General features: G+C 42.7%; 3 protein-coding genes across 4 annotated transcripts; 1 reads left to right on the top strand and 2 right to left on the bottom strand.

Moving 5' to 3' along the window:
- Window positions 1–9,044: 9,044 nt before the first annotated feature.
- LOC307249539 (netrin-4) lies at window positions 9,045–14,000 on the top strand. 2 transcript variants are annotated; one of them, XM_080026309.1, is made up of 10 exons: window positions 9,045–9,129; window positions 10,384–10,877; window positions 10,971–11,291; window positions 11,656–11,782; window positions 12,146–12,334; window positions 12,557–12,773; window positions 12,857–12,984; window positions 13,099–13,167; window positions 13,284–13,454; window positions 13,672–14,000. In XM_080026309.1, the coding sequence occupies exons 2-10, from the start codon at window positions 10,560–10,562 to the stop codon at window positions 13,806–13,808; spliced, it is 1,677 nt and encodes a 558-aa protein (XP_079882435.1). In that variant the 5' UTR covers window positions 9,045–9,129; window positions 10,384–10,559; the 3' UTR covers window positions 13,809–14,000. The 2 variants fall into 2 exon arrangements, with proteins under 2 accessions (XP_079882435.1, XP_079882434.1); XM_080026308.1 differs by lacking the exon at window positions 9,045–9,129 and adding an exon at window positions 9,313–9,855.
- A 444-nt stretch (window positions 14,001–14,444) lies between these two features.
- On the bottom strand, window positions 14,445–16,366 carry chchd4a (coiled-coil-helix-coiled-coil-helix domain containing 4a). Its single transcript, XM_080026320.1, has 3 exons — window positions 16,210–16,366; window positions 15,660–15,758; window positions 14,445–15,548 (listed from the first exon to the last, which is right to left on the bottom strand). The coding sequence occupies exons 1-3, from the start codon at window positions 16,229–16,231 to the stop codon at window positions 15,178–15,180; spliced, it is 492 nt and encodes a 163-aa protein (XP_079882446.1). The 5' UTR covers window positions 16,232–16,366; the 3' UTR covers window positions 14,445–15,177.
- A 1,906-nt stretch (window positions 16,367–18,272) lies between these two features.
- Window positions 18,273–22,719, bottom strand: LOC307249543 (protein transport protein Sec61 subunit alpha). The gene is made up of 12 exons (XM_080026318.1): window positions 22,597–22,719; window positions 21,647–21,714; window positions 21,479–21,544; window positions 21,293–21,371; window positions 20,935–21,066; window positions 20,666–20,775; window positions 20,127–20,280; window positions 19,869–20,029; window positions 19,538–19,735; window positions 19,173–19,364; window positions 18,577–18,653; window positions 18,273–18,473 (listed from the first exon to the last, which is right to left on the bottom strand). Exons 1-12 carry the CDS (start codon window positions 22,601–22,603, stop codon window positions 18,287–18,289), a joined length of 1,431 nt encoding a protein of 476 aa, XP_079882444.1. The 5' UTR covers window positions 22,604–22,719; the 3' UTR covers window positions 18,273–18,286.
- Between the last annotated feature and the right edge of the window lie 2,210 nt (window positions 22,720–24,929).

Raw genomic sequence — 24,929 nt, forward strand, 5'->3', positions numbered from 1 at the left:
GATAAATTGTCACACATAGCTACATTTTGCTATTAGTAGGCCATAATGTTTTTATATGTTGCAATCTTTTTAAAAGATCTAACCACTGAGAATCTTCTTGAAATAGTGATGTGGAAGAACAACTCAGTAGGCTATGGAAGAAGAAAATTAAGACTGAGACGTTTAAGTAGCATACTTTGGAGAATTAGGCTAAGTAGACTATCAAAATAAACTAGAACTGCAAGCAGTTGTGAACGGGGGCCAAGCCTCCCACGCGACTCGGGATTGGGGGTCGTCGTCCGCGGCGCCGGCCCCTCGTTTCACGGAATCCGGGGATGTAAAGTTTTTGAATGTGGGATGTTCGGTGTGGGAGTTATAGCCCCAAACGCGTTTTCTTTGCTTTTTGCGGTTTTGGTGCCCCCTATGGATGACATTCGCAAAACTGTGTTATGTAGAAAGATGCAGCTGACTTGTGGGCATCTGTGGATATTAAGTGTTTGACTGTGGGATGTTCGGTGTGGAAGTTATAGCCCCAAACGCGTTTCCTTTGCTTTTTGTGGTTTTGGCGCCCCCTATGGATGACATTCGCAAAACTACGTTAGATGGAAAGATGCAGCTCAATGTACCAAACAAGTGGATGTCAAGTTTTTGAATGTGCGATGTTCGGTTGGGGAGTTATAGCAAAATCAAATTGTCAACCTCTCCATTTTAAAGACACTTTTTTGAATTTTCCCATTTTCCCGCCGAAAGACTTAGGAAATGGCGAAAACAGGCAAAAAAATTGAAAAACTCTTTTTTTTAATAAGTCCGGCCCACAAAGGAATTTCTTGCCCATATTTTTGCCATAGGCTCAGGTATGCCCCATGATAGTCTCCCTTCAGTTTCAAGAAAATCCCCCCTTTTTTTTTTTTTAAGGAATTTTCGCGAATCTTTAAAGCGCTACCGTTTGGTCTTCCAATGGTCGTAGAAAAAGTATTTGACCCACTTTTGCTCGTGGGAGTCGGTAGAGTATAATGCTTTTGGTTTTGTCCAAATCGGGCAAAAACTGTAGGAGGAGTATGTTTTGGTGACTGACACAGTTTTTGCGACGTAGCAAAAAATCTATCCTATCGCAAATGGGCGTGGCCTATCTCAAAAGATGCAGCTGACTTGTGGGCATCTGTGGATATAAAGTTTTTGACTGTCGGACTTTCGGTGCGGATGTTATAGCCCAAAACGCCTTTTCCTTTGTTGTAGCGCCACCTAGTGGCTGGCATGTCTGAATTTTTTTGTCTGCGTACCAGGCACGGACCTGGATAAGCCCTGCAAGTGGCATGTCCCAACCCTTTACGGTTTGGGCTGCAGCACCACTTTTACGTAAGGAAAAATAATAATAATAATAATAATAACTAGAACTGCAAGCAGTTGTGAACGGGGGCCAAGCCTCCCACGCGACTCGGGGTCGGGCGTCGTCGTCCGCGTCGCCGGCCCCTCGCTTCACGGAATCCGGGGAAGTAAAGATTTTGAATGTGGGATGTTCGGTGTGGAAGTTATAGCCCCAAACGCGTTTTCTTTGCTTTTTGTGGTTTTGGCGCCCCCTATGGATGACATTCGCAAAACTACGTTAGATGGAAAGAAGCAGCTCAATGTACCAAACAAGTGGATGTCAAGTTTTTGAATGTGCGATGTTCGGTTGGGGAGTTATAGCAAAATCAAATTGTCAACCTCTCCATTGTAAAGACACTTTTTTGAATTTTCCCATTTTCCCGCCTAAAGACTTAGAAAATGGCGAAAACAGGCAAAAAATTAGAAAAACTATTTTTTTTAATAAGTGCGGCCCACATAGGAATTTCTTGCCCATATTTTTGCCATAGGCTCAGGTATGCCCCATGATAGTCTCCCTTGAGTTTCAGGAAAATCCCTTTTTTTTTTTTTTTTTTACGGATTTGCGCGAATCTTTAAAGCGCTACTGTTTGGTCTTCCGATGGTTGTTGAACAATTATTTGACCAACTTTTGCTCGTGGGAGTCAGTAGAGCATAATGCTTTTGGTTTCGTCCAAATCGGGCGAAAACTGTAGGAGGAGTATGTTTTGGTGACTGACACAGGTTTTGCGATGTAGCAAAAAATGTATCCTATCGCAAATGGGCGTGGCCTATCTCAAAAGATGCAGCTTACTTGTGGGCATCTGTGGATGTGAAGTTTTTGACTGTCGGACTTTCGGTGCGGAAGTTATAGCCCAAAACGCCTTTTCCTTTGTTGTAGCGCCACCTAGTGGCTGGCATGTCTGAATTTTTTTGTATGCTGAGAGACCGGGGGTCTGAACTAGTGATGCAAGTGGCATGTCCCAACCCTTTACGGTTTGGGCTGCAGCACCACTTTTACGTAAGGAATAGGAATAATAATAATCCCTACAAGAACAATAGGGTTCCCTGCCCCGCAGGGCTTGGGAACCGCGTTGCTCTGCAAAACGCGGTCCCAGCCCTTCTCGGGCTTGGCCCCCTAATAATCCCTACAAGAACAATAGGGTTCCCTGCCCCGCAGGGCTTGGGAACCGCGTTGCTCTGCAAAACGCGGTCCCAGCCCTACTCGGGCTTGGCCCCCTAATGAGTCAATTACTAGGCTATGATTTGTTCATTTAAGCCACTCCCAATCCCCAAAAAGTCCTAGTTGAAAATGATTTTCATTTACACATTACTGTACATGTAGGCCTATCTTTGACAATTGTAGTCGCTCAAATCTGCTAGTAAATTGACATTACCACCACAGAGACATCACATGTCACTATTCTCCATAGGTAAGCACCGGACCACTCACATCCCATGCTGTTCTTGGTGAAGCTGGTGACAGTAATGGAAGTAATGATAAACTAATGGAATTTGATTGGAATGCACACATTGCTGTGCGCAAATTTCCAATCTTCTCCTTTCACACTCATGACAGCTTGACTGTGTCCACAAGGGGGGAAACCCCAATGACCCGTGCGATCCCCACACTCCTAGGTCACAAGGGCGTCATAACCTCGACTGTTTCCCATGGCAGATCACAGGCATCATCCACTGCGGCCCCTGCTCCTGCCCCTGGCCTCATCAGTTGAAACCCATCAGAGCAGCCTGAGATTGGGTAGCCAAGCACAAGGGAATAGTCTCATGTGTCTGAACCCTCACGTGTCACTTGAGAAGGACATGCTGCCTCGCAGATAGGGATAAAATAAGGTCGAGAGGCAACCGGAGAGTAGCTGAAGAGGGGCAGTCTGATTGGAAATCAAATCTGAGAGTAGCAGGAGGTCATACGTGGCTGGGGTCATGAGTACAAGGGGATCAGAGATTTAAAATGCACCACTGTACTCTGCTCTGTGAGGGGCTCGTGAACAAAAAGTTTTACATTGGAACAAGAGAACGAAGGACAAACAGACAAAGGGCATCGACATGGATCTTATGGGTGAGACAATTCTATGCAGCCTTCATTACTCAAGAAGATATGCCTGTTGAAATGTTTAGTAAGTGGCCTTTAGCTTCGTTGGCTTACTCTCAATGGAGCTCAGTCTCAAAGCAATGACCTCACCCAATGAGGAAGCCTATACTAAATTAAAGACTTCCCCCAAGGGTCCACACAACCCACATCTAAAATTGGCATTATCATATCAGAGTGGCCTCAGCTCTCAGAGCCTCCTGACAGCAGCAATGTATTAATCATTTGCACATGTCTAATCATATTGATTAAACCAGCGAAGGGATCCAGGCCAGAGAGTGTTCCAAAGAAAACCTCACACATGGAACCACAAGTCTCTGATGAGGTGGTGGTCCCTCAGAAACACAGTCGCCTACCAGTGTTTGGTGGCAGCAGTAGAGCCATCTCTGGAGCCAGGAGCCCACCATGGTGTTGGGACTTGATACGACAGATGTGGCCAGCAGCCCTGGGTGCGTGGAACTGATTAAACCCCCTAACAAGCTTTGTTACAGCTTTGATCCACCCTGCACTCTTCTTTCTCTCTCACTTCTCATTCTGACAGGCCAGTCACAGATATGCTCATGTGCAGGATCTATATATACTATAGCCAGAAAAAAAACATCAATATTACCCCCTTACATAATGGCCCAGGTGTGTAATCTATCCTCTTCCCTCTTCTTCCTGAAATCTACATTCATATTGTTTATCCATTTATCTTCCTTCCCTTTCTCCTTCTTTTACTGTATTGGGATGTTTTGAAGGTCATGCCTTTGTGAATACAACTCCCATTTTACGCTAATGACATCAGCATGTGCTGCTAACTTTAGCTCCTACTGAGGGCCAGATGTTGGCTGATAGGATCAAACACTGGATATCCCCCCCTCATACTGTCACATAGTTGGGCAAGCCAGGAGGGTTTACATGTAGCAGTTCCATACAGTACATTCCCACATACCTCTTTTCTCCTGCGGAAAGCCACAATCCAACCACAAATGTGGGCACACCCTTAAGTTACCGTATGATTCTAGTTTTGCATTTGCACACACAAGAATACCAACATACTAAAGGCATGTGTAATTTCCTTAGGCTCATTAGACTTTTTGTTTTGTTCTTTCCTTAAAGTATGTACAACGTGTGGAATCATATGCCAAATAGTTATAAAGTATTCCTTGTGATTTGCACATTGAAACTATGGAGCTATGAATGAATAGAACACCTCGACACATTGTAAAAATAATTTACACCTATCGCTTACAAAATAAACCCCATCACTTCATCCCATTTTCAAAGCAAGTTTTCTTTTTTAAAGGGCTCCTGATCTGAGCGACAACACTGCTGAGGGTCAATGAACGTCACTTGTGTCGGTTCAAAGATGAAACAGAACCACCATGAGGCCAGCAAATGTCACACACACATCACAGCGCTTCGTGGCCGTGCATTTTACGAGAGCAAAGCAGAGACCAGCAGCAAAAATGTGAGTGCAGATTTGATTTTCGACTTTGCCCAGTCATTCGAGGTGCTGTTGTTTAATGGTGACCCTCTGTGCTTGGCAATACATTGAAGTTGCCATCATGGCTTCGGTGACTCACAGGTGGACGCTTGGCATGCCAATAAAGTCTTTTTTAATGGGTTGAGAAAGGGCCTCAAAGCAGAAAAGTGGCCAGACATGAGAGACATACTGGAACCCCCAACCTGTGGCCCAGGACCTGAAACAGCTGCATTCGATTTTTCCTCTTATTTGCTCCATTTCTCAGTGTGACATTTAGGAGGGTTCAGACGCTATGGGTCACAAATATATTTCAACATAATGGGAGAATTGCAGTGATGTAAAAGTAAAGCACTAAAACTGTATGTGTGTTAATGGGAGAAGTAAACTTAGTATGTTTGTGGCTCCCTGCATGTTACTGATATTAAACTCCAATGTGCATCCAATATTTATCCCAGCATCATCATGCTGACCTCTGACCCCCAGCACACTTGATGGCAGTTAGCTTTGTCAATCCTCTTTTTTACATCACCTTCCTTAAGTGCAAAAACCATTGGAAATGGAAACCACTTGGAAGCCATTGAAGTTCCTAAGACAGTGACAAGTGGGTGTGCGAATACGAGCTGGAAGAATGAGAGAGTGGAATCTGTAACACATGTGTTTTTTGTTGTTGTGATAGAAAAACAAACAGTGTGTGTGCTAGCATTTCTGTTTGCTTATGTGGATGGGCAGTGGAAAGCAAAAAAATATTTTTTCAAGAAATTTGTGTGTCATTGTGAAAATGTGTTTATGTGACTGAGTTGGTGATGCACAAAAGTAAATCTTGAGCTTGCTAGTTTAGAACATCATAAACAGAAGTGTGGTTTTGGTGGGATATCAATTTGTTTTCCAATTTTAAATAGGAGTTTCAGCTATAGACAAGTGGTCACTCACATGAGGCCTCCTAAACTGAGCCGCTCTTAAACGTTCCTGACATTCCTCTTCGTTAAGAATGAGTGAAGAATAAATGATAACACTTTGCATAGTTTGCCATCACTTAGGCACATGTGAGAGTTTTGGGAACATAACTCTTCGATGGAAAAACACCCACAAATCCATACAAAAGCTAGCAGTTGCACACGTGTATTGGTTTGGCAAGCTGCCCGATGCTTCACAGAGCCCCTTGATTTGTCATCCAGCCTCATCTGGCCTCTATCAGGTCCTGCTCTGACAGTTTAATCTGTGTCATTCATCCTCTCACATGAAAGGGCCAACATGCAAACTATCGTGCTTGTGCATAGTGCGCTCACACAAAAACTAGACACACAAGCAAGATGTCCACTCGCACATGTTAACATACTAACTTTAAACCGTCACTGTGTGCTCTTTAAAAAATCCCTCCGTGACATGAAGATCATAGCAAACATCCGCAGTGAGGGGACTTTCTTTGTTGGCTGTCCACATTGATTATGGTGCTTGCAGTGATAATACATTCAAGCAGCAGACCAACTCGAGCTATCCAAAAGAGAAACAGCACTATTGGATTTATTGGACTTGAACTATAGACCTTTGCTGTTGACCTTTTGACTTGACCTTTTAACTTCAAACTGACATGCTTGCGGGTAAAGTATTCAGCAAGGATTTTTATTAATTCCAAGGGTGAAAACTGTATATAACCTGGAACTCTTTTGGATCCATAAATCAGACATAGATAGACAGTTTTGACTTCATTGTCCACCTTGGTGGAAATTTGTCTTTGGCCTCTCCCAATGAAAACAAATATACATCTGAGACTGAATGTAGTGTGAATAAACAAGTAGAAGCAAATTAGTTAAATAAATATCAAAAATAACAAGTGTTCTCAGTAAAATCTGACTGTGTTCAATGCCTGAATGGCTGAGGGAATAAAATACTTATTAAAGATGTTGAGGCTGGCCCTACAGGGACCCTGAATCTATGTCCAGATGGGAGCAGCTCAAATGCTGCATATAGTGGGGCAGTGCTACTATGAGCCTTTCTTTACAAATTCAGCAGGATAAGTACCTCTGACGGATCAACCATGGCAATTGCTATCGTGGCTAGTGGATCAAATCAAATGAGATCCTACAGCGTGCCATTAAGGTTTCTAAAACAAAAACTAAATACCTGTGGTACTTGTAGAAACAAATCATCAAAAATGTCATGCCTAAATTTACGAAAGTGATGTGAACCTAATCCACTTCAACCCATGTGAGAAGACATGAAGGGAGAAAGATGGAAAAGTGTGGATTGGCACCATGCAAGTGCTCGAGTGGACACACATACATGTATGAGCAGCCTGGACAAACACTGAGGATTATAAGGGTGGGAAGGGGGAGCCCCTGTTCATCTGACCTCAGCTCTCTAACCCCCGGCCCCCATTAAGCCCTGTAAACGAGAGAATGAGGAGCAATTAGAGAGGCAGTCATGGAGCAGGTAGGAGATCCCTGTGACCTTGCCTGGCTGGTATTTTACCTCTCACAGCTGGGGGGGGGGGGGGGGGGGTGGGGGTTAGTGAGATTATATGCTGAACATTGAGATAATGTATTTCGCATAAAGAAACTGGAGGAAAAGAAAATTCCCTTGGACTCTGAGAATGTTGCACGTGTTAGGAACTGCGGTGTGGATTCCGTCGTTTATTTTCCTCGATACCCCCACGTTCTAAACAAGCACTTTATTGGATGTGGGGAGCTCTGCATTCCTATAAATTCCACACAAAATTGCCCTTAATTACAGTTTATTCAATTAAGAAATTCAACGCGTCTTGTCTTGCATTTCGAAGCCAAAATGAGCAACCAAACATAGTTTACTTGCACTTGAAAATGTTTTATGGCTCTGCCGCAAACCTTGACCTCAAACCTCAGTGACTTAATTTCACTGGAACCTATAGTTTTGCTGCCTTTTCCAGAGCGCAGATATCATACAGTAAGCTTTATCCAGAACCAACCTGATTTCATTAATAAAATGCAAAAAACACAGTGCTGCCTGGGCCACACTGATGAATTGTCTTTCTGTTTAATCCATCAGCCCTCCTCTTCGGAAACACAAATGTTGCACAGATCCCATGGAGCCAGAACTAGCCATGAATCAGTCCAAAGCACCAGATAACAGCTAATCCCCCATAACTGGCATCACCCTAATCTCCTATGAAGCTATTCTTAGCATATACTGCACCATTGGAGTGAGACGGAAGGAGACACTGTGAGATGAGAGAAGATTGAGAGCCTCAGGGTTTTATTATGTGGATACTCTATATCTGGTGTTAGAGAAGGAGGACGGAAATGAAAGGAAAGACCATGAAGGGTGATTGAAAGCAAATGTAAAGCAGATAGAGATGGAGTGAGGTACAAGCTGAGCAATGGGGAAAAGGAGTAAAAACATTTAAGTTTCTTTTAAAATCAACAAAGGAAAAATGTCAGATTAATTACCAATTGATGACGGGGGAAAAGGTTATCGTATTTTGTGTAAGAACAAAAAAAAACATTGTCATTGGCCAATATGACATTCCTTAGTGATTTTGCTTTTGCAAGCATGCAGGTCTGTAAACAATTTGTATGGTACTACAGAGCTTTATGGAAACCAATCCAATTCTGTGTGTCTATTCCAATTTTCTGAGCCTGCTGTATTTGAAGTAGAGCCATCAAAGAGACAGAGTGTTTATTTTATAAAGAGAGTGGGGGCACCAGTGACAGAAAGTACACCAGGCTCAGCAAAAGTGTATAATTGTGGTTAAACCGAATGTCAAAGGGACTGTCAGTGGCATGTATCAGGCCATGTGTGTATTATCTAGTGATATCATAATGCATGGGGAGTTATCCTTCAAGTCAGGTGAGACAGATGAAAGATATGCCTTTATATCGTAATTTGCATGAAACTACAAGCTGTCGGATTCTTTTTTTGGCCACAATGCGCCATCAAACCGCAAATAACTGCAACGAGGACTATTTTTGTCTCTCTTCTCAAGTTTCTTCCTGCTAGACTTCAAAGAAAACCTGTAACTTGGAATAACTGCATCTTAAAAGTAGGAGGGCAGAGGCAGATAAACTAATTTCCGCGCTCTATTACGAGGCCCTTGTTAGTGGAGGGACCTGGTTTAGCTGGTATGTGCAGTGCGGCTGGTTCACATTAAATGCGGCGAGGAGACCGTGAAAGTCGCAAGTCTCCTCTGCCGAATCCCAATGGATGGAACTTGGTCAGAGTACAGAGAAAATACACCTAAACTACATCCTCTTCTTCTAGGGTAGTTTTGGTGTGTTGTTAATGCACCACAACGTCCTCGGTGTGTGTGTGTGTGTGTGTGTGTGTGTGTGTGTGTGTGTGTGTGTGTGTGTGTGTGTGTGTGTGGGCGGGGTGGACCGTGGATAAATAGAGCGCGCATTCTCCTGTGCGTAAACGACGCATATAGAGCATTGGACCTGGCAGAGACACGGAACTCTCGGGTTGGCTGTGAATGAATGGAAATATTTACATGAATTTATTAGCATAAAAGAGACCTTGATTAAGTGACACCATCTATCAAATAGAAATCAGTAGCCTTTAATGTGTATGTCAAAAGTGGAGCGTTTATTCTTGGACTAACCAATTATCTTTTTTTTTCTTTTTCTTTTTTTTTCAACGGGGGTCCACTTCTGCCACGGAGGTGCCCTTAACATTCCCGAAGATTCTTTGAACTTTATCAAGGATTTTCTTTTTCAACATTGTCTCTTAGAGGATAACGGAAAATACTCATGGATTAATCTGGACGCTTTGCGCATTACGTAATTGACAAAGGAATGCGATTATGCGATATAGATAGGTTACACATAATGTTGGGACTAATTTCTGCTGGAAGGGTTTTTTCGCAGCATGTATTTTGTAAACACGGCCAAAACAAGGATGGGGGTGTTTAGTATCCTCGCGAAAGGTCGACATCGGGTGCTGGTGGCGCTCTGTTGGATATTGTCGGTGCTGCCGAGGAGCGGAGCAGGTGAGGTGCATTACCATCTCTGATGCTGTTTATGCTGTTCCACTGAGACAGTTGCGTCACTGCGGTTAAGCTATCATATGATTGGGCAGACAGTTTTGGTGAACTGCATTAAAGTATGTCCATGCAATGAACCGATGTTGACATTAAATTAGCTTATTTGCCCTTCTGAAAGTGAAATTATGGACTCACTGTTGGTGATAAATGCTAGAGCGAGGCTGTCTTGTCTTACATTCCATGTAACCTGAGAGTATCAAAGCTGTCCAAACGGGAAAGTGGAAACATCAGAGCAAAGCATTAATGGCACAATGGTCAGGCAAATGAAATATTCATGGAATGGCAAACACAATGGAGAGGACCTTGCTGGCTTTGTCCATGATGTCAGAGCTGCGGAGTGCTTCTTTCTGAAGGCTTTTCCAGATACAATGTTAAAGCCCTGCATCTGAATACCTGCACTGTCTTTACACTTAATAAATTACCTCTGCTGTGGAATAAGATACTAACTGATTCTCCATCTGCTTTCTGTGTTAGTTTCCAGATGTGTGGACCGTGCCTGTAGCCCACCCATAGGGAACCTGGCTAGTGGCAGGACCCTCCTCACCCTCTCTAACTGTTGTGGATACACCTCTATCATCCACGGCCCTTGTCCCCATCCTCCTGAGACCCCCCAACTCTGCCCCGGGGACCACCACCACCCATCTGCTCACATGACAGACGACCCGTTCATGCATCCGGGCACCTGGTGGGCATCGTCTGCAGGCACAGCCATGCAGGAGCAGCAGGACCAGATCCGGTTGGACCTGGAGACACAGTTTTGTCTGTCCCATGTGGTTTTGGTGTTCAGGTCCCCCCGGCCCGCTGCCATGGCGATCGAACGTTCGGCTGACTTTGGAGAGACCTGGGAAGCTCTTAAGCTCTTTGCGCACAATTGCAGCAAGGAGTTTGGTTTGCAGGATGATTTTACTGAGCCAGGCTCTTTGTGTACATCCCGTTATACCAGCCCTACACCCTGCAGCAGGGGGGAGGTAAGAGAACATGCACAGAGATGGATTATATTTTAGAACAATGTCCACAATGTTTGATTCTTGGCTGATTGGTGCTCTGTTTTTAACTCCCAGGTAATATTAAGGACACTGGACCCGAGCAGTATCAAAACCCTGGACCCTTACAGCCCCGAGGCCCTTGCCCGCCTCACCCTCACTAACCTCCGCATCAGACTGCTTAGAGCTCAGACCTGCCCCACACCTCTACACCCCACAGCAGAATGGACAAGCCCCACAGACTCAGCGTCTACCTCCACACCCACCACAGAAAGCCCAGCCTCAGCACATTATGCTATTTATACTTTACTGGCGAAAGGCACCTGCCTGTGCTATGGGCATGCTGAGCATTGTGGACCACACAACGTCAGCCAAGAGACAAGACAAGACAGTGAGATGGTGAGCCGGTTTTCCCGTGTGTGTGTGTGTGTGTGTGTGTGTGTGTGTGTGTGTGTGTGTGTGTGTGTGTGTGTGTGTGTGAGTGTGTGTGTGTGTGTGTGGTGCACGTCAAAGTAAGAGAGAGAAAAGTGAGTCAGTTTTTGCATTAGCCTGTTTTGTATTACAGTCTTGTATAACAAACGTGTCAGGATGTTAGGTCCAGATGTAAAATGATGGGAAAATCGTCAAGCGGTTATAAATAGCTCGATTTAATCTTTACACCACCTGCCTGGTTCTGTTTTTATAGCTGTCTCTAGGCATCCGGCGACTGTAACGTCTGCTTATGTAGCTGAGGTAACTGAACAAATCCAGATGTGTCTTCCAGGTGTCCGGTCGCTGTCTGTGTACTCACCACACAGCAGGGGATCACTGTGAGAAGTGCGCCCCGCTCTACAATGATCGTCCCTGGAGGCCAGCCAACAGCAGCAGTGGGGAGTCCAACCCATGCCAGAGTAAGTTGGACTGTGTTAGTCCATACTCATGTTGCTAAAGGCCAGAGAAAGGCTTACAGGTAACAGGCAGTGAGATTCAGGGCCAATCAAAACAGACTTGGCTTTTTAAAGAAACAAGCTCTAAAATAGAGCGATTCAGACAGAGGCTGATGAAAAACTTTTTCTAGTAGAAACCAAAATTACAATACATTGTTTACTTGAAAATGAGCATAACATGTGACTTGAAAGTGTGGCGGGAGAATAAAAAGGAGATGTGTGTTTTGAGTCGATTATCTGCTCCACTTCACTCTACTTCTCACCCCACTGTCCTTACTATGTCTCTCTCTCTCATCTCCGTGACATCACCTACCTCGGTGACATCAGAGTGCCAGTGCCACGGGCATGCAGAGAGCTGTCACTTCTCTCAGCGGGCTTGGTTTTCTTCCGGTGGCACCAGTGGGGGCGTCTGTGACGACTGCAAACACAACACTGTCGGGCGCAGGTGCCAGCGCTGTCATCACGGCTACCACCGCCACCCGTACCTGCCCCTCAACTCCCCCCACGCCTGCACACGTAAGACACACAGAAGAGTTGGGAAAAGGCAAAATGAAGCAGGTTTAATGATTGATTTGATCTTAGTGGGACTCATTCAAAGTTAAGGGGATGTTTGCTGATTAAATGAAACATAACCTTTATGTATTTAACTCCACCTGCTGGCATGTGTGTGTAAATTTAAAGAGATGAAGTAAATGTTCTGGCAGCCCACAGAACTGTGTCTGTGTCTCTGTTTCTCAGGCTGCTGGTGTGATCCACGGGGCACGTTGCCTCCCCGTACTGGAGAGGACGGACCTTGGTGCAACCCTAGAAGTGGGCAGTGCCACTGCAAATCTGGTGTAGGAGGCATAAGCTGCAGCCACTGCCTGCCTGGCTATTGGGGTTTCAGAGAGGAGGGTTGTAACCCCTGTGACTGCCCTCACATCTGTGACCCAACCACTGGGCAGTGTGTGGACAGGTTAGCCATGTGCCTCATCCATAACCAAATCCTTCACACGCCAACACACAAGCAAAAATTGGTTTTTAATTCCTCTTTCGCAGCTACTCAAATAACCAGGCGTTCAGTGTGCCTATTGGTGGAAAAATTCCCGATCTGGATCACAGGTTCCCAATCGAAGAAGAGGTACAGTGGTCGAAGGAGCTTGCTATCTCTGCTCTGCATTACACAGGTAGGTGTTATATCAATTTACTATGAATTATTGTTGTGGTGCACACTAAAGATCATATGCTTTGCAAGGCTTCAAACTGTGGAATTAAATGTTGCATACTGTGTCCACACACAGGAAAGTGTAGCTGTAAGGAGAAAAAGCTGAGAAGTATATCCGACCTCTGTAAAAGCAAACATGATTATGGTAAGAAATCAAAAGTTAAATTTTTACTTGTGTAAACACTGTTGTGTGATAAATACTTTGGCCGATTCTTCAAAATGCCTTCTCAGTGCTCTGTTTTTCTGTTTGGCCCACAACAGTGATCAAGGCCAGTGTTATGTCTGCTCATGACAAAGGCAGCCACGCAGAAGTGCAGGTCAAAGTCCGCAAGGTCTTTCAATCAGGCCAAGTGTCACTCAACTTGGGGACCATTAGCATCTATCCTCTGACATGGACCAGCCGCGGCTGCACCTGCCCCATTCTGAACCCAGGTTAGTAAAGTTCCAAACATGACCAAGGAAAGGAATTTGTGATCCAGTACATGAAGCACAGTACTGTTTAGTTTGTAGTTTCAAGGTTAGCAAAGACATTAAGAAATTAATATTCAAGGTGTTCAACCAGTGACACTAAAGTTAGAAAATGTCTGGCAAGGACAAAAGGGATGGATTCACCATTGGATTAAAGCCCATGTCTTACTCTCCTCACCAGGTATGGATTACCTGCTAACAGGCCCGGAGGAGGCCGGGACAGGCCGTCTGTTGGTCACCATGCAGAGTGTGGTGGCCCCATGGACACCCCGATTAGGTCTACTTATATCAGAGGGCCTGAGGAATGACTGTCCATGAACTGTACCATCCAAAGACAGGACATACTTCAGAGGATTCCGCAGAGAAATGTATGAGTCAGCGGACAATTCAGGAAAGGGACTGAAACTCATGGGACAACATGCTGTGTCACCAGGGGGAAAATCATACAAGAGGCTGACTCATGATCAGTCTCAAATTTGAAGAGAGGTACTCACGATGTGTGGGTGACGTGCAACACAAAATAAAGGCAGAAATGAATGATTGGGTGGTGACATTTAATAAGCTGTGTGCAAGTGTGATTTATCTAACATTAAAGGCTCTTTTTTTGCTTATTTATTTCACTCCCGATTTAAAGTTGATATCAGGATTGGTTCAGATCTCTTATTCAGTGTTTTATCTTATGTCATATACACAGTGCCATTTTCCTCAGCCGGTAAATCGCAGAGTTTTGCGTGAGCTCACATTTAACTTGTCAGCCTTTCAGTGTGTGACCGGTTCTATGACTTCAGAAGGACAAAAGGAAAATGGAAGTTGAAATTGTTCAATCAGTTTAATCTGGACATGTTTGACAAAACCCATCAAGTCTTATGAGGCCTGATTGACACATAGTTGACAGTATTATCCAACTGGAGACCATATACTGTGTTAAGACAAACAAAAAGTTTTTTTTCAGACTCAGAGGCAGAGGACAAACCACTTTGGTCTAGGCCAAATACAGTGTCCATAGACAGAAATGACGTCCAGTGTCCATACGAGAACAGATGTAGATGGAGACCCTAAAGTTCCTACAAGATCCACAAACAGTTAAAAAACATCAGTGTTAATAGCATTGTAACAGAAGCTGTAACGCTAGCTTTGTTTCCTTACAGTCACCTGCGTTTTGGTCTCAAGTGATGGAACACAACAGTTCAACTGTTACGTTGAAGTAAGAGTCAAAATTGTTGAACATTGCTCAAATCAAAATATATTGTGATAACGGTTTAAATTTCCATCAAACTGTATGATTAGTGATAGATGGATATATGTGACCCGTCAACATGAACAGGACGACGCACGTAAACTACGCTAACAAACAGCTCTTCTGATTGACATTGAAGCATATTAAATTTTCATTGCATATAAAGTGAAACTATCGGCTAATGTCCCTGCAGTAAAATCAGAGCTGGGCCCGCGGTCATTAAATTATAAAAGGCCTGTTCAATGATTTTTTTAGTGCTCAGCATACAAAGCAGCCTGGTCTTTTCTACATACGGTACGTTCCTCTGCATTCACAAAGTCCTTCACTCACGGCCTGGAAATATTGCCGATTAGGAGTTATGTCAGTGAGCCCTCCCTATAGGCTTGAACAGGAGAGTGGACCAATCAGAGCTCATCATGTAGAGTCATTTATGATGGGCAGTGATTAATCTTAGCTGGCTTCCTGGCTGTCTGTAGGTGGCGTGCTATCAGATGAGACCTCAGAATCGGATGCTGAAGCTGCCGGGGTAGAGTCACTGTCAGGGGGTAAGGCCTCAGTTTGGGCTGTGGAGACGGTGCCGGAGTTGGCCTCCTCTTGGGGCGTGTTCTCCTTATCTTCCTCCTGAGGATAGAGCTCAGGGTACTTCTGCATGCACTCTTGCATGCCACGGAAGTTATCGATGCACTCTGAGCCCTTCACCTCTTCCTGGCTGTAGTGGAAGCAGGAAAAAGCCTCTTTGAACTGAGAGCCACACGGTCCACTGGCCATGCCGCCCAGGCACGGGCAGTTCCAGTTGATGTCTCCATTTGGAAGGATCAGGCCTGAAGAAACAACAAACCAGATTAACACATGCATACAGAAAACCATTATGGAGGTAAAGAATGGTGTGGTAAAGCCATGTCCCCTGTTCTCTTTAAAGACTTTTGACTGACCCTGCTCCTCGTAAGGATCATTGGGGTCCTCTGCAATGAGCTCAGCATTGCTGGGTGTCTCATGGTCTTCTTTGGTCACAAAGATGATGCGATCTTTACCTTATATGAAAAACAAAAGCAAAACATGGATTTTAATAACTTCTTTAAGTAGAAATCTTGGTCTTAGATTAACTTCCATTACTACAACAAACACACAGGATAAATGTACTATGTGATTAGCAGTGCCTCCTGCAGGCGGACTGTAGTAGCTTCGACTTGAGTTTCACAGCCCTGACGGTATCATCGGAGCTAACGTTAGCCGTCTGAGAGCTCTTCCCATTTGTGACTTGTGCAATGACTGCAGCTACTAGCTTATTAAGTCGCTTCTATGGCAAAGCCTTATGTAAACCTATCTTTACCATAGCTGGAGATATCGTTTTATTTGCATCGAACTAACTCCCCGTTTCGAACGGTAAGGTAAGGCTGTCTCTAAGTTAGCCTAGCCCGGTTGATCGCTCGATGACATTGCTCTGCCGTAGAGCGAAAATGAATTAAACAAGAATCCAATTACCCTCTTGCTTGCAGTATGACATGTCTGCTGGTGTTGTTGTCCGTCGAGCCTCGTTCTCTGCGTTAAAAGATTAATCGCTTGAGAGAAATTACCCAACGACTGCGAGGATTTCATTTGACAAGCTACCCGGCATCCAACAGCACTGCTAACCCCTCTGACCTGTCCATGGACGGTCCACACATGTGGGCGCACGAAAATGACGTCACAAGGACTTTTTTTAAAATAATAAATCCGAAAGAATCGATATATAAATACGTTCAAATTAAATAAAAAAGCCATAACATTTTATGCATTTTCTGTTTTATAAATGTAACATAAATTGAAATTAAAAATTCGCAATCATATTGTTTAAGTGAAATTAAAATATTTTTAAGTGAAGTTTAAATATATTGTGAATACTTTTAAATAAACTTAAACGACAAATAAATTATATTTAATATTTATATATATTTCTTTTTCATTTGGACTCGTCCAATTTTCCTCCTATTTACCAGTCCAATCCGATTTACATGACCTTGAAGGGTCTCGATGCAGTATTGATAACCTGAACACCTATACAGCACCACTTTCACACCCTTATGGAGGTTTTCTTTACCGAAGTGTACAGGTGTCATGGTGTGTTTACGCCCTGCTCCATTCCTCGCCACGTGGTCAATTTCTTGTAAACCAGTGTACATCTCATAGTCTTGAAGCTCCAAGGCCCAAGATTTTCATGCAGAGCTAGCAGATTGATAAATTAATTTAGGAGAAAATGGTTAAATGCAACCTGAAAAAAGTATTGTTGATCATCCAATTAAATATCCATCAACAAACTGCTAATGCCTTTGCTTAAGATATCTAGAAATGCTAGTCAAATTAAATCCATATTAAGCAGCATTTAATAGTCTAGTAATAGTTTACTGTCAGTTAAATTATTTATTGAGAAGTTTATGTGAAACCTCAGATTCAATGTGACCTCTAGTGGAAGTTTGGAGGTAAGTACTGACATAAACTTGAATAAGCGCTAGAGGCTAATACCACAGAAACAGCCATAATAAGAATAACAAAGTTGAAGCTTATTGCTGTTTCAGAAAAAACCTGCACTTAAATGTCAAATCTAGCTTATAATATCATTAACTTGTGCTAAGAACATTTGGTTGCTATGCTATTATGAGTTATTCATCATCATTTGAAGCACAAATACTATCCTGTAGTCATCACAGAACATGCCAGCACAAACCACACCAAGGAGACAATGGAAATCAAACCATACAAGTGTGTTGGAAAAAAAAATCCTGTTTTTTTTAATAACACAATTATGTCTGTTACATAAAGTAAAAACCAAAATGAAACCCCTTTTCGTCCCTATCAAACCCACCCTCATCCCGACCATCTCGGCAGTATTGTGCAGCGACTCAGTCTGGGAGTAAAAGAGCATGACGACACAGACAAACAGTTTCCTTTGAGGACCCAGAGACAAACACTGCGTCCTACATAAGACCAGAGTGAATATAAACATAGTCCATCATTTCGAATATCAAAATAAAAAAGGTAAATAAAAACCACCAACAGCTTGTATGAGATTCCCAGAAACCTAAAAGGAATACAAGTATATTTTATGTATACTTTTCACATCCTACAATAGGCCCCAAGAAAGCATGATTGTTACCTGTGATTGACATGACATGGCTTTCTTTCAATTCCCCCAAAATGTCCAGGCACAGTGCTTTCAGCTTTGAATGAAGCACTTGCATGTTGTTGCTGTCTTAGTATTCCTCCAACATTGTGCAATGAACAATACCTAAGGTAAATCGCAGACAGCACCTCACACTTGTGTTAGGCATTCTTCAGCTGATAAGACAGTCAAGTGGGGACATAGGCAGCCTGCAGCGAGATGGGTAGTAGCTATTGGGAGTAAATGAACTGAACTGAGTGGTATGGTGGGAAAACAAAATGTGGTGGCGAGAAATTACCTATCCCAGCAGCGAAATGTACTGATTGCGCAAATTGCAAGAAATGCAAAATAACAAAATGATGGAAGGGGTGTGGATGCTTTGTGTCTGCTGTCTGTCAGAAGGTTGGCATTTCTTTTTTCTTTTTAGAAGAGCAGTGCTCCCATGCTGCCCATTTCACTTTGCTCCTTCACAAAGATTTCAAAGTACTGGTAGATGATGGTAACGGCTAAGAGGATTCCTGTGCCTGAACCAATGGCGCCCAGGAAGTCAGCCATGACAGACAGGCCTCCTATGCAGAGGCCACCAAAGGCAGCAGCTGTGGGGATGTACCTGTAAATACCAAAAGCAATTATAAATACATTCACAACGTGGAAGACAGCTTTCAAAATGCTGCCGTGACAAACCTGAGTGCGTTTACAACGTTTCTTCGTACCTGTTAAGCTCATGCACCATAGAGGTTTCTCTGTGTCCCCTCATCACCATCTGCTGCTCCTTCAGCTGCTTTGCCACCTGAGACACACAAAACCATGTACTCAAGTTAGCTTCACGTGGAACTGACACCATTTTATTATGATATTCTGATCTTGACTTGAGGGGTATTTAGGATGGAGCTTTAATTGAATTTCTTAGGATAATGTTTTTGCATTTTCACAAATATTTCTCTAAAGCCCGGCACAGGAGGAGAAAAGTAATGTTCGAGAGATAAATTCCTAAGACTCATCAGTTTATTTTATTTGTTATGTCTTGTTTGAATTATTGCATTGTGTCATATGTGTGTGTTTGTGCATCTGTTGTCATTTTAGTTTTTGCTTGGTTTCTGTTCAAATGTATTTTTGGCTGATGTGGATGTATTGTGTGGTTGGATGAGATGACGCGCCGGAAGGTTTGGTTTGATTTTTGTTATTGTAACTGTATAATTCCATGTGGGATAGATCATGTGAATGACCAGAAACAATAAATAAAATGTTCTTTCATTCATTCATTCAACACAAATCACGCTGCTTATAGCTTTTGCAAACACAGGCTTACATCTTTGGCAGAGGATCCTGAGACCTCAATCCAGGTCTTGGAGAAGAAGGCGCAGGAGCCCAGCATGAAGACAATGTAGATACAGGCGTGGACCGGGTCATCCAGTACAGAACCAAATGACTCTGGAGGAGAAAGGTAGTAGCAGAGACCTCCCACCGGATAGGCCCGAGCTGGTCCACTAGTCGTGGCGTCCTTAAGAGAATACAAAGATTTTGTTGTTAGGAAGATGCTGCATGTTCATTTCACTAGAACACAAGAGGCAGAACCTGAGTGTTCCCTTTTGAGAAAACAACAAAGGCCAGTTTTTAAATAATGTCGCAAACGCTGAGAGTGGACGTGCTTGAGGCCATACAAAGCATACTTACAGACCAGGTTCCCAGGAGGTTGACGATGAAGTTCCCGCTGAAACGCGTCGAGAGCATCTGAGAAATGACGTAGAGATTGGAGACCAGGGCAGACTGCAGGATGATGGGGATGTTGGAGGTGTAGAACAGTTTGATGGGGTAGGTGTTGTATTGGCCACGGTAGCGGGCTGACTTGATGGGCAGGTCTACTCTGAAGCCCTGGTGTGGAAACAAAGGGTGCCAATGCGTAAGCCGATATTAGGTTCAAAGCCCACAGCCCAAATTCCTTAAGTGCAATAAAAGCAGGAAAGACTCTTTTGGAATTTGCGCATAAGTTTTGTTGTCAGCTCACCTGGAAGTATATGACCACAGCAAACACGAAGACGGTGGCGATGAGGTTCATGAGGTTAGGCAGGTTCTGTCTGTAGAAGGCCTCTCTCAGGGCACGCACCTTGTCCGTGCGGGTGGCGATAAGATGAAAGAGAGCGATGATGGCTCCCTCAAACTCAGTACCTGGAGGCACAACAGGATTCACAGGGTTACATTGTATAATAGATATGATGATCATCAGTATTCTGCTTTAAAATGTGTTCATTCACAGTAGCCATACCTCTGCCAGTGTTGACAGTGGTGGGGCTGAAGGCCTTCCAGACGATGGTCTCACAGATGTTGGTAGCAATGAAGAGAGAGATACCAGAGCCCAGACCATAGCCCTTCTGGAGCAGCTCATCCAGCAGCAGCACAATCAGACCTGCAACAAAGAGCTGAAGAAACAGGCAAGAGGTTTGTAATGAGCCAATTCAAGCAAAACCACCAGCTGTTTTTTTTTTATGACAGCCACAATGAACTAGTCAGGGTTTGCCATTTCTAATGTCTATCTAAACCATGAAGGGAGATTATTATCCATCTACTATCTTCATCTAAATTGGTCTGCACGCCATGAAAAACTAATTAATGGCAAGGAAAACATACAATATACAGAACCTGACTCTATACATGACACACCATTAAAACCAGGTTCAGTGACAAGCTACTTTAGAAAAAGGGAATTCAATATTTTTTAACAGCGGATAGATCAATACGCTGTTTTAAGATACACACATTTCTAAAGTTTCTGATAGAGAGCAGTAGTTAAGAGTTTTTATTAACCTGGATGATGATGAGCAAGCATATGCCAGCACCCATCTCTGAAGGGTCTCCGTACATGCCAGTCATAACATAAACGATGGCCTGTCCAATGGTGATGATCATTCCAAACACTGCGAAAAGACAAAGAAAATAATGATTTGCGGGGAGTGATTACTGATGTTACTGAACATTGATAATGTGTATTGTGTTTATCTTCAAAGCAAATAAAAAAATCTCACTGTTTCAAGTTCTGACACGTTCTCAAATATAGCAGAGAATGGTAGACCTACATTTCTGTGCTCCATTGAAGAGGGCTCTGTCTTTGGGAGTGTCTCCCACCTCAATGATCTTGGCACCAGCCAGCAGCTGCATGATAAGGCCTGAGGTGACAATGGGTGAGATACCCAGCTCCATCAGAGTGCCTGCAGGACAAAATGAACAGCATCAGTGTCACTGAAAGCCTGAGTTAGTGCATGGAACAACAGTCCATAGGGCCCACAACAACTGTTGACCTTTAACTTATGTGATAGTAGGATTGTGTCGCGCCTGATAACAACACTGGAGTTAGATTATTCCTCCTTGTAAGAGCTGCACAGGGAATGAAAGAGTTCTGTGATTAAGCTTGTTCGACATGTTTAATTCAAGCACCTCTGTTGGAAGCTAGGATTACTCTCATCCAGTAGAAGGGATCTGCTGAATCTGAAGACATGATGCCAAAGAGAGGGATCTGGAAATAAAAGAGATCAAAAAGGGTTACAAACCACTCTCACCAATATAAGAACAAGTAGGTTCAGGTTGGTTGTCATTAAAGGTGATTCATCAACACACACTAACCTGGCAGCACACTAGAAAGATGAATAGTGTGATGGCGGTCCATAGTACTTTTTCTCTAAATTGAATCTGTCAGGATCAAGAAAAAAGCAGCTAATGTTATTCACATTGATTAATGTACTCCATAAATAATACAACTTAATAACGTATGTCCAAAGACTTTTGGCTTACCTTTCTTTCTGGTTTCTGAATTTCTGGCAAGACCGCACAGAACGGCTTGATGACCTCCAGAAATTTAACTGCAGAAAGGGAAGTTAAAGAGACAACAGTGTCAATGCTTTAGAACAACTAATAACTCTCCTGACAGAAGCAGCAGCAATACGAATATGTCATTTCGAGCTATTGGTCATCTTGAACCAGGTTAGCGTAGATGCTACGTCGTCACTAACTGCAGGATTAACAGCTGCCAGCGATCGACTGGCCAAGGCAGCAACAGGCAACATCTTGATATACAATCACAACAACTCAAACAAAATAAATAGTAAATGGTATTCTGTCTATGGTCCGTTTAAGACATAGGTTTAGACCGCTTGCGGCCTTGCTGCTTATTATTTCGTCTTGGTGTTGATCCGCTGTGTCAAATCACTGAAATTGAATTTGACAGCATCTGATTAAAGATAATGCCAATGAGTTGCCTTCATGTACTATAATAACACCCTTTGGTATGGTAAACATATAAATGCACCTACATGAAATGCGAGAAGAAACCAGTTTCAGCAAAGTCTTTGCAGAAAACTGTCCTTAGTGTACAGTTCATACAGCTAGCGTTGACTACCGTTAGCTCGATGCTAACTAGCGTTCAATCCCAACACGACCGAGCAATCACTTTAAAACAAGAAGCTTTCACGGTCATTTTTAAAACGCAGGCAATATGTAAGAAATTGCGTCTGACTGTGAAACAACTCTGGTTGTTGTGATTTAATCCCAGCCAAACGAAGTAGAAATTTCTGATTACCTCTCCCGTTATAAGATAGCTTCAACTTGCCACCTAACCTACCTACCCTACATTAGCTTATTAGCCGAAGAGCGCGTTGTGTTCGTTATTGCCGGAGATTAAAAAGACAGCGAGTATTTCAGAAGAGCCCTCAACACGTGAAAACAAGATAACAAAAGTCACATACTCCCCATGGTGTCCGTAGGTCGACTCCTGCCGTGTTATTGGTACTAATGTAAGTGCTCAGAGAGTACGGTGTGGCTCCATACAGCCGCTCCGTCAGGAAAGAGAGAACCACCGGAGAGACACGTCACCAGACAATCGGCTAACACACGTCACTGCTCTGAGAGAGGCGCGAGGACCTTTTTACTGCTCCGGGCCGTGCAGCTCTCGATGGGAAGTGACCATGCATTTAACCAGATAAACGAATCCAGTTCACACGGAAAACGAACAGGTTTTTATTATTTACATTTATAGTATTTATAATGCTGCAAGACAGAGCTCTCCCGTCCTCGAGAGGGCGCCCTATTTCCAGACTCATCAGTAGGCTACACACGACCCCCCCCCCCCTTCAGTTCTATAACCACAGTAGGTAGACTACACAAGGGCATTTATTATTGTTTATTTAAAACAAATTAAGAATAATGTTAATAATATTTTTTTTCCTTAGAAAGAGTGTATGTAAATAAATTCCTTGACAATAGACCATAAGATCGATCAGCTGGAGATCTCACATAAAACATGTTAAATCTAAACTGTCACGAAGCATCTTAGTCCTGTGTAAAGCAAAGCATATATTGGATCAAAAATCATTGCATATTCTTTACTGCTCAATGATCTTACCTTATTTAAATTACTGTGTGGAGGTCTGGGGGGCCACTTACAAAAGCTCACTGCTACCATTAGTCACATTACAAAAACGAGCCATAAGAATAATCAATAAAGCTGGATATTATGATCACACCAACCTCTTTTTACATTCCCGTATCATAAAGTTCAATGACCTGGTTGAATATCAAGTTGCACAAATCATGTTCAAAGCTAGAAATAAGCTGCTACCAGGTAACATTCAAAAACTTTTCTTTGACCGAGAGGGGGGGTTACAATTTGAGGCAACAGTTAAACTTTAAGACACTGGCTGTACGCATGACTTTAAAAAGTCATTGCATCTCAATTGGGGGTGTGAAACTGTGGAATGGGATGAGCATGGAGCTAAAGCAATGTCCAAACATGATCCAGTTTAAAAAAAGGTTCAAAGCAATGATTTTCGAAAGGTACAGGGATGAGGAATATATATATATATATATATATATATATATATATATATATATATATATATATATATATATGTCACATCAATACAGATATTTTTTTTTCTCTTTTTTTTTCTTTTTGTGAAGTCTTTTAAACATAAATTTTGTTTATTGTATTTTTATGCTTTTCATTTAGTTTTGTATTGTTTTTGATATGTCTGAAATAAAAAAAAATTAAATGAAATGAAATCCCCCTGGGTCTGAAATAAAGAATGATATATTACTGAAAACACAAACTGAAAATCAACAATGCATGAACACAAGGTTCAAGGTATCTTTATTATCCCCAATGGGCAATTTGTTGTACAGCCAGCAGTAGAGAAAGATGGCAACATATAACATATAAGACAACAAATAACACAAACAGATCACATATTTACACAGGTGATGGGGGAAGGTAACAAATGATTAGTTACTTGAGTATTTTACCTAACTATTTTTACTGGACTACATTTATTTTTGACATCAATTGTGTTACTTTCAATAGCCTACTTTAAGCTGATTTGATGAAAATACTTATGTTTTTTTTAATGGACTTCAACAAAAACACTGTGTGGTCTAACAGACAGACAGGATGTAGGCCTACTTGTATTTTGACAGTGCTGTAAGAGCCTTTGCAAAGAAGCTTCCTGTTCATGGGACTACATTTGGTTTCCCTTTTCTTTATTAGGCCAACAAGTATGGTAGCACCAGAAGTGTATGTCACAGGTTATATAAATGCACCATTACCGTCACTTAGATTAAGTCTGGCTGCAGAGTAGGCCTACATCGGCATCTTATTTATGATAAAGATTTACTGTAAAATGTTTCAGCAGTACAGTGTTACATTTTAAGGTGCAAAGATAGCAACTATTATTTAGATTATTGTATAGTGCTGTGTAACAATTTATATTGCAATTAATTACTTAGTTAAACAGAATTATGCAGGAGAAAAATCAAAGTTTCCTCATGTTGTGATTTCTCTTGATACGTTTTCACCACTAGAGTTCAGTGTTGTTGCAGTGGTGATGTTTGGCCACGCATGCTTTGTGTGTGTGTGTGTGTGTGTGTGTGTGTGTGTGTGTGTGTGTGTGTGTGTGTGTGTGTGTGTGTGTGTGTGTGTAGTGGTTTTGTTGGATGTGTGATGGTATGGATACACAATGTGAAGTGGACCCATAATTATAATTCAATAGCACGATGATGACTGGAGCTGTCAGCCATCCTTGAA

The sequence above is a fragment of the Ammodytes marinus genome (assembly GCF_949987685.1).
Source record: "Ammodytes marinus genome assembly, chromosome: 4".
Classification (NCBI taxonomy): Eukaryota; Metazoa; Chordata; class Actinopteri; order Uranoscopiformes; family Ammodytidae; genus Ammodytes; species Ammodytes marinus.

What these genes read in the sequence shown, in the direction of transcription:
- LOC307249539 (XM_080026308.1), top strand. Translation starts at nt 9,735, where the DNA reads ATGTATTTTGTAAACACGGCCAAAACAAGGATGGGGGTGTTTAGTATC. An exon ending in CTCCCCCCACGCCTGCACAC is followed by an intron (nt 12,335 to 12,556) that starts GTAAGACACACA and finishes TCTGTTTCTCAG; the next exon opens with GCTGCTGGTGTGATCCACGG. An exon ending in ACTGGGCAGTGTGTGGACAG is followed by an intron (nt 12,774 to 12,856) that starts GTTAGCCATGTG and finishes CCTCTTTCGCAG; the next exon opens with CTACTCAAATAACCAGGCGT.
- chchd4a (XM_080026320.1), bottom strand. Translation starts at nt 16,231, where the DNA reads ATGTCATACTGCAAGCAAGAGG. An exon ending in GTCATACTGCAAGCAAGAGG is followed by an intron (nt 15,759 to 16,209) that starts GTAATTGGATTC and finishes TTTTCATATAAG; the next exon opens with GTAAAGATCGCATCATCTTT. An exon ending in TGATCCTTACGAGGAGCAGG is followed by an intron (nt 15,549 to 15,659) that starts GTCAGTCAAAAG and finishes TTGTTTCTTCAG; the next exon opens with GCCTGATCCTTCCAAATGGA.
- LOC307249543 (XM_080026318.1), bottom strand. An exon ending in TCTTTCTAGTGTGCTGCCAG is followed by an intron (nt 21,372 to 21,478) that starts GTTAGTGTGTGT and finishes TTTTATTTCCAG; the next exon opens with ATCCCTCTCTTTGGCATCAT. An exon ending in ATGGTGCATGAGCTTAACAG is followed by an intron (nt 18,474 to 18,576) that starts GTACGAAGAAAC and finishes TGGTATTTACAG; the next exon opens with GTACATCCCCACAGCTGCTG.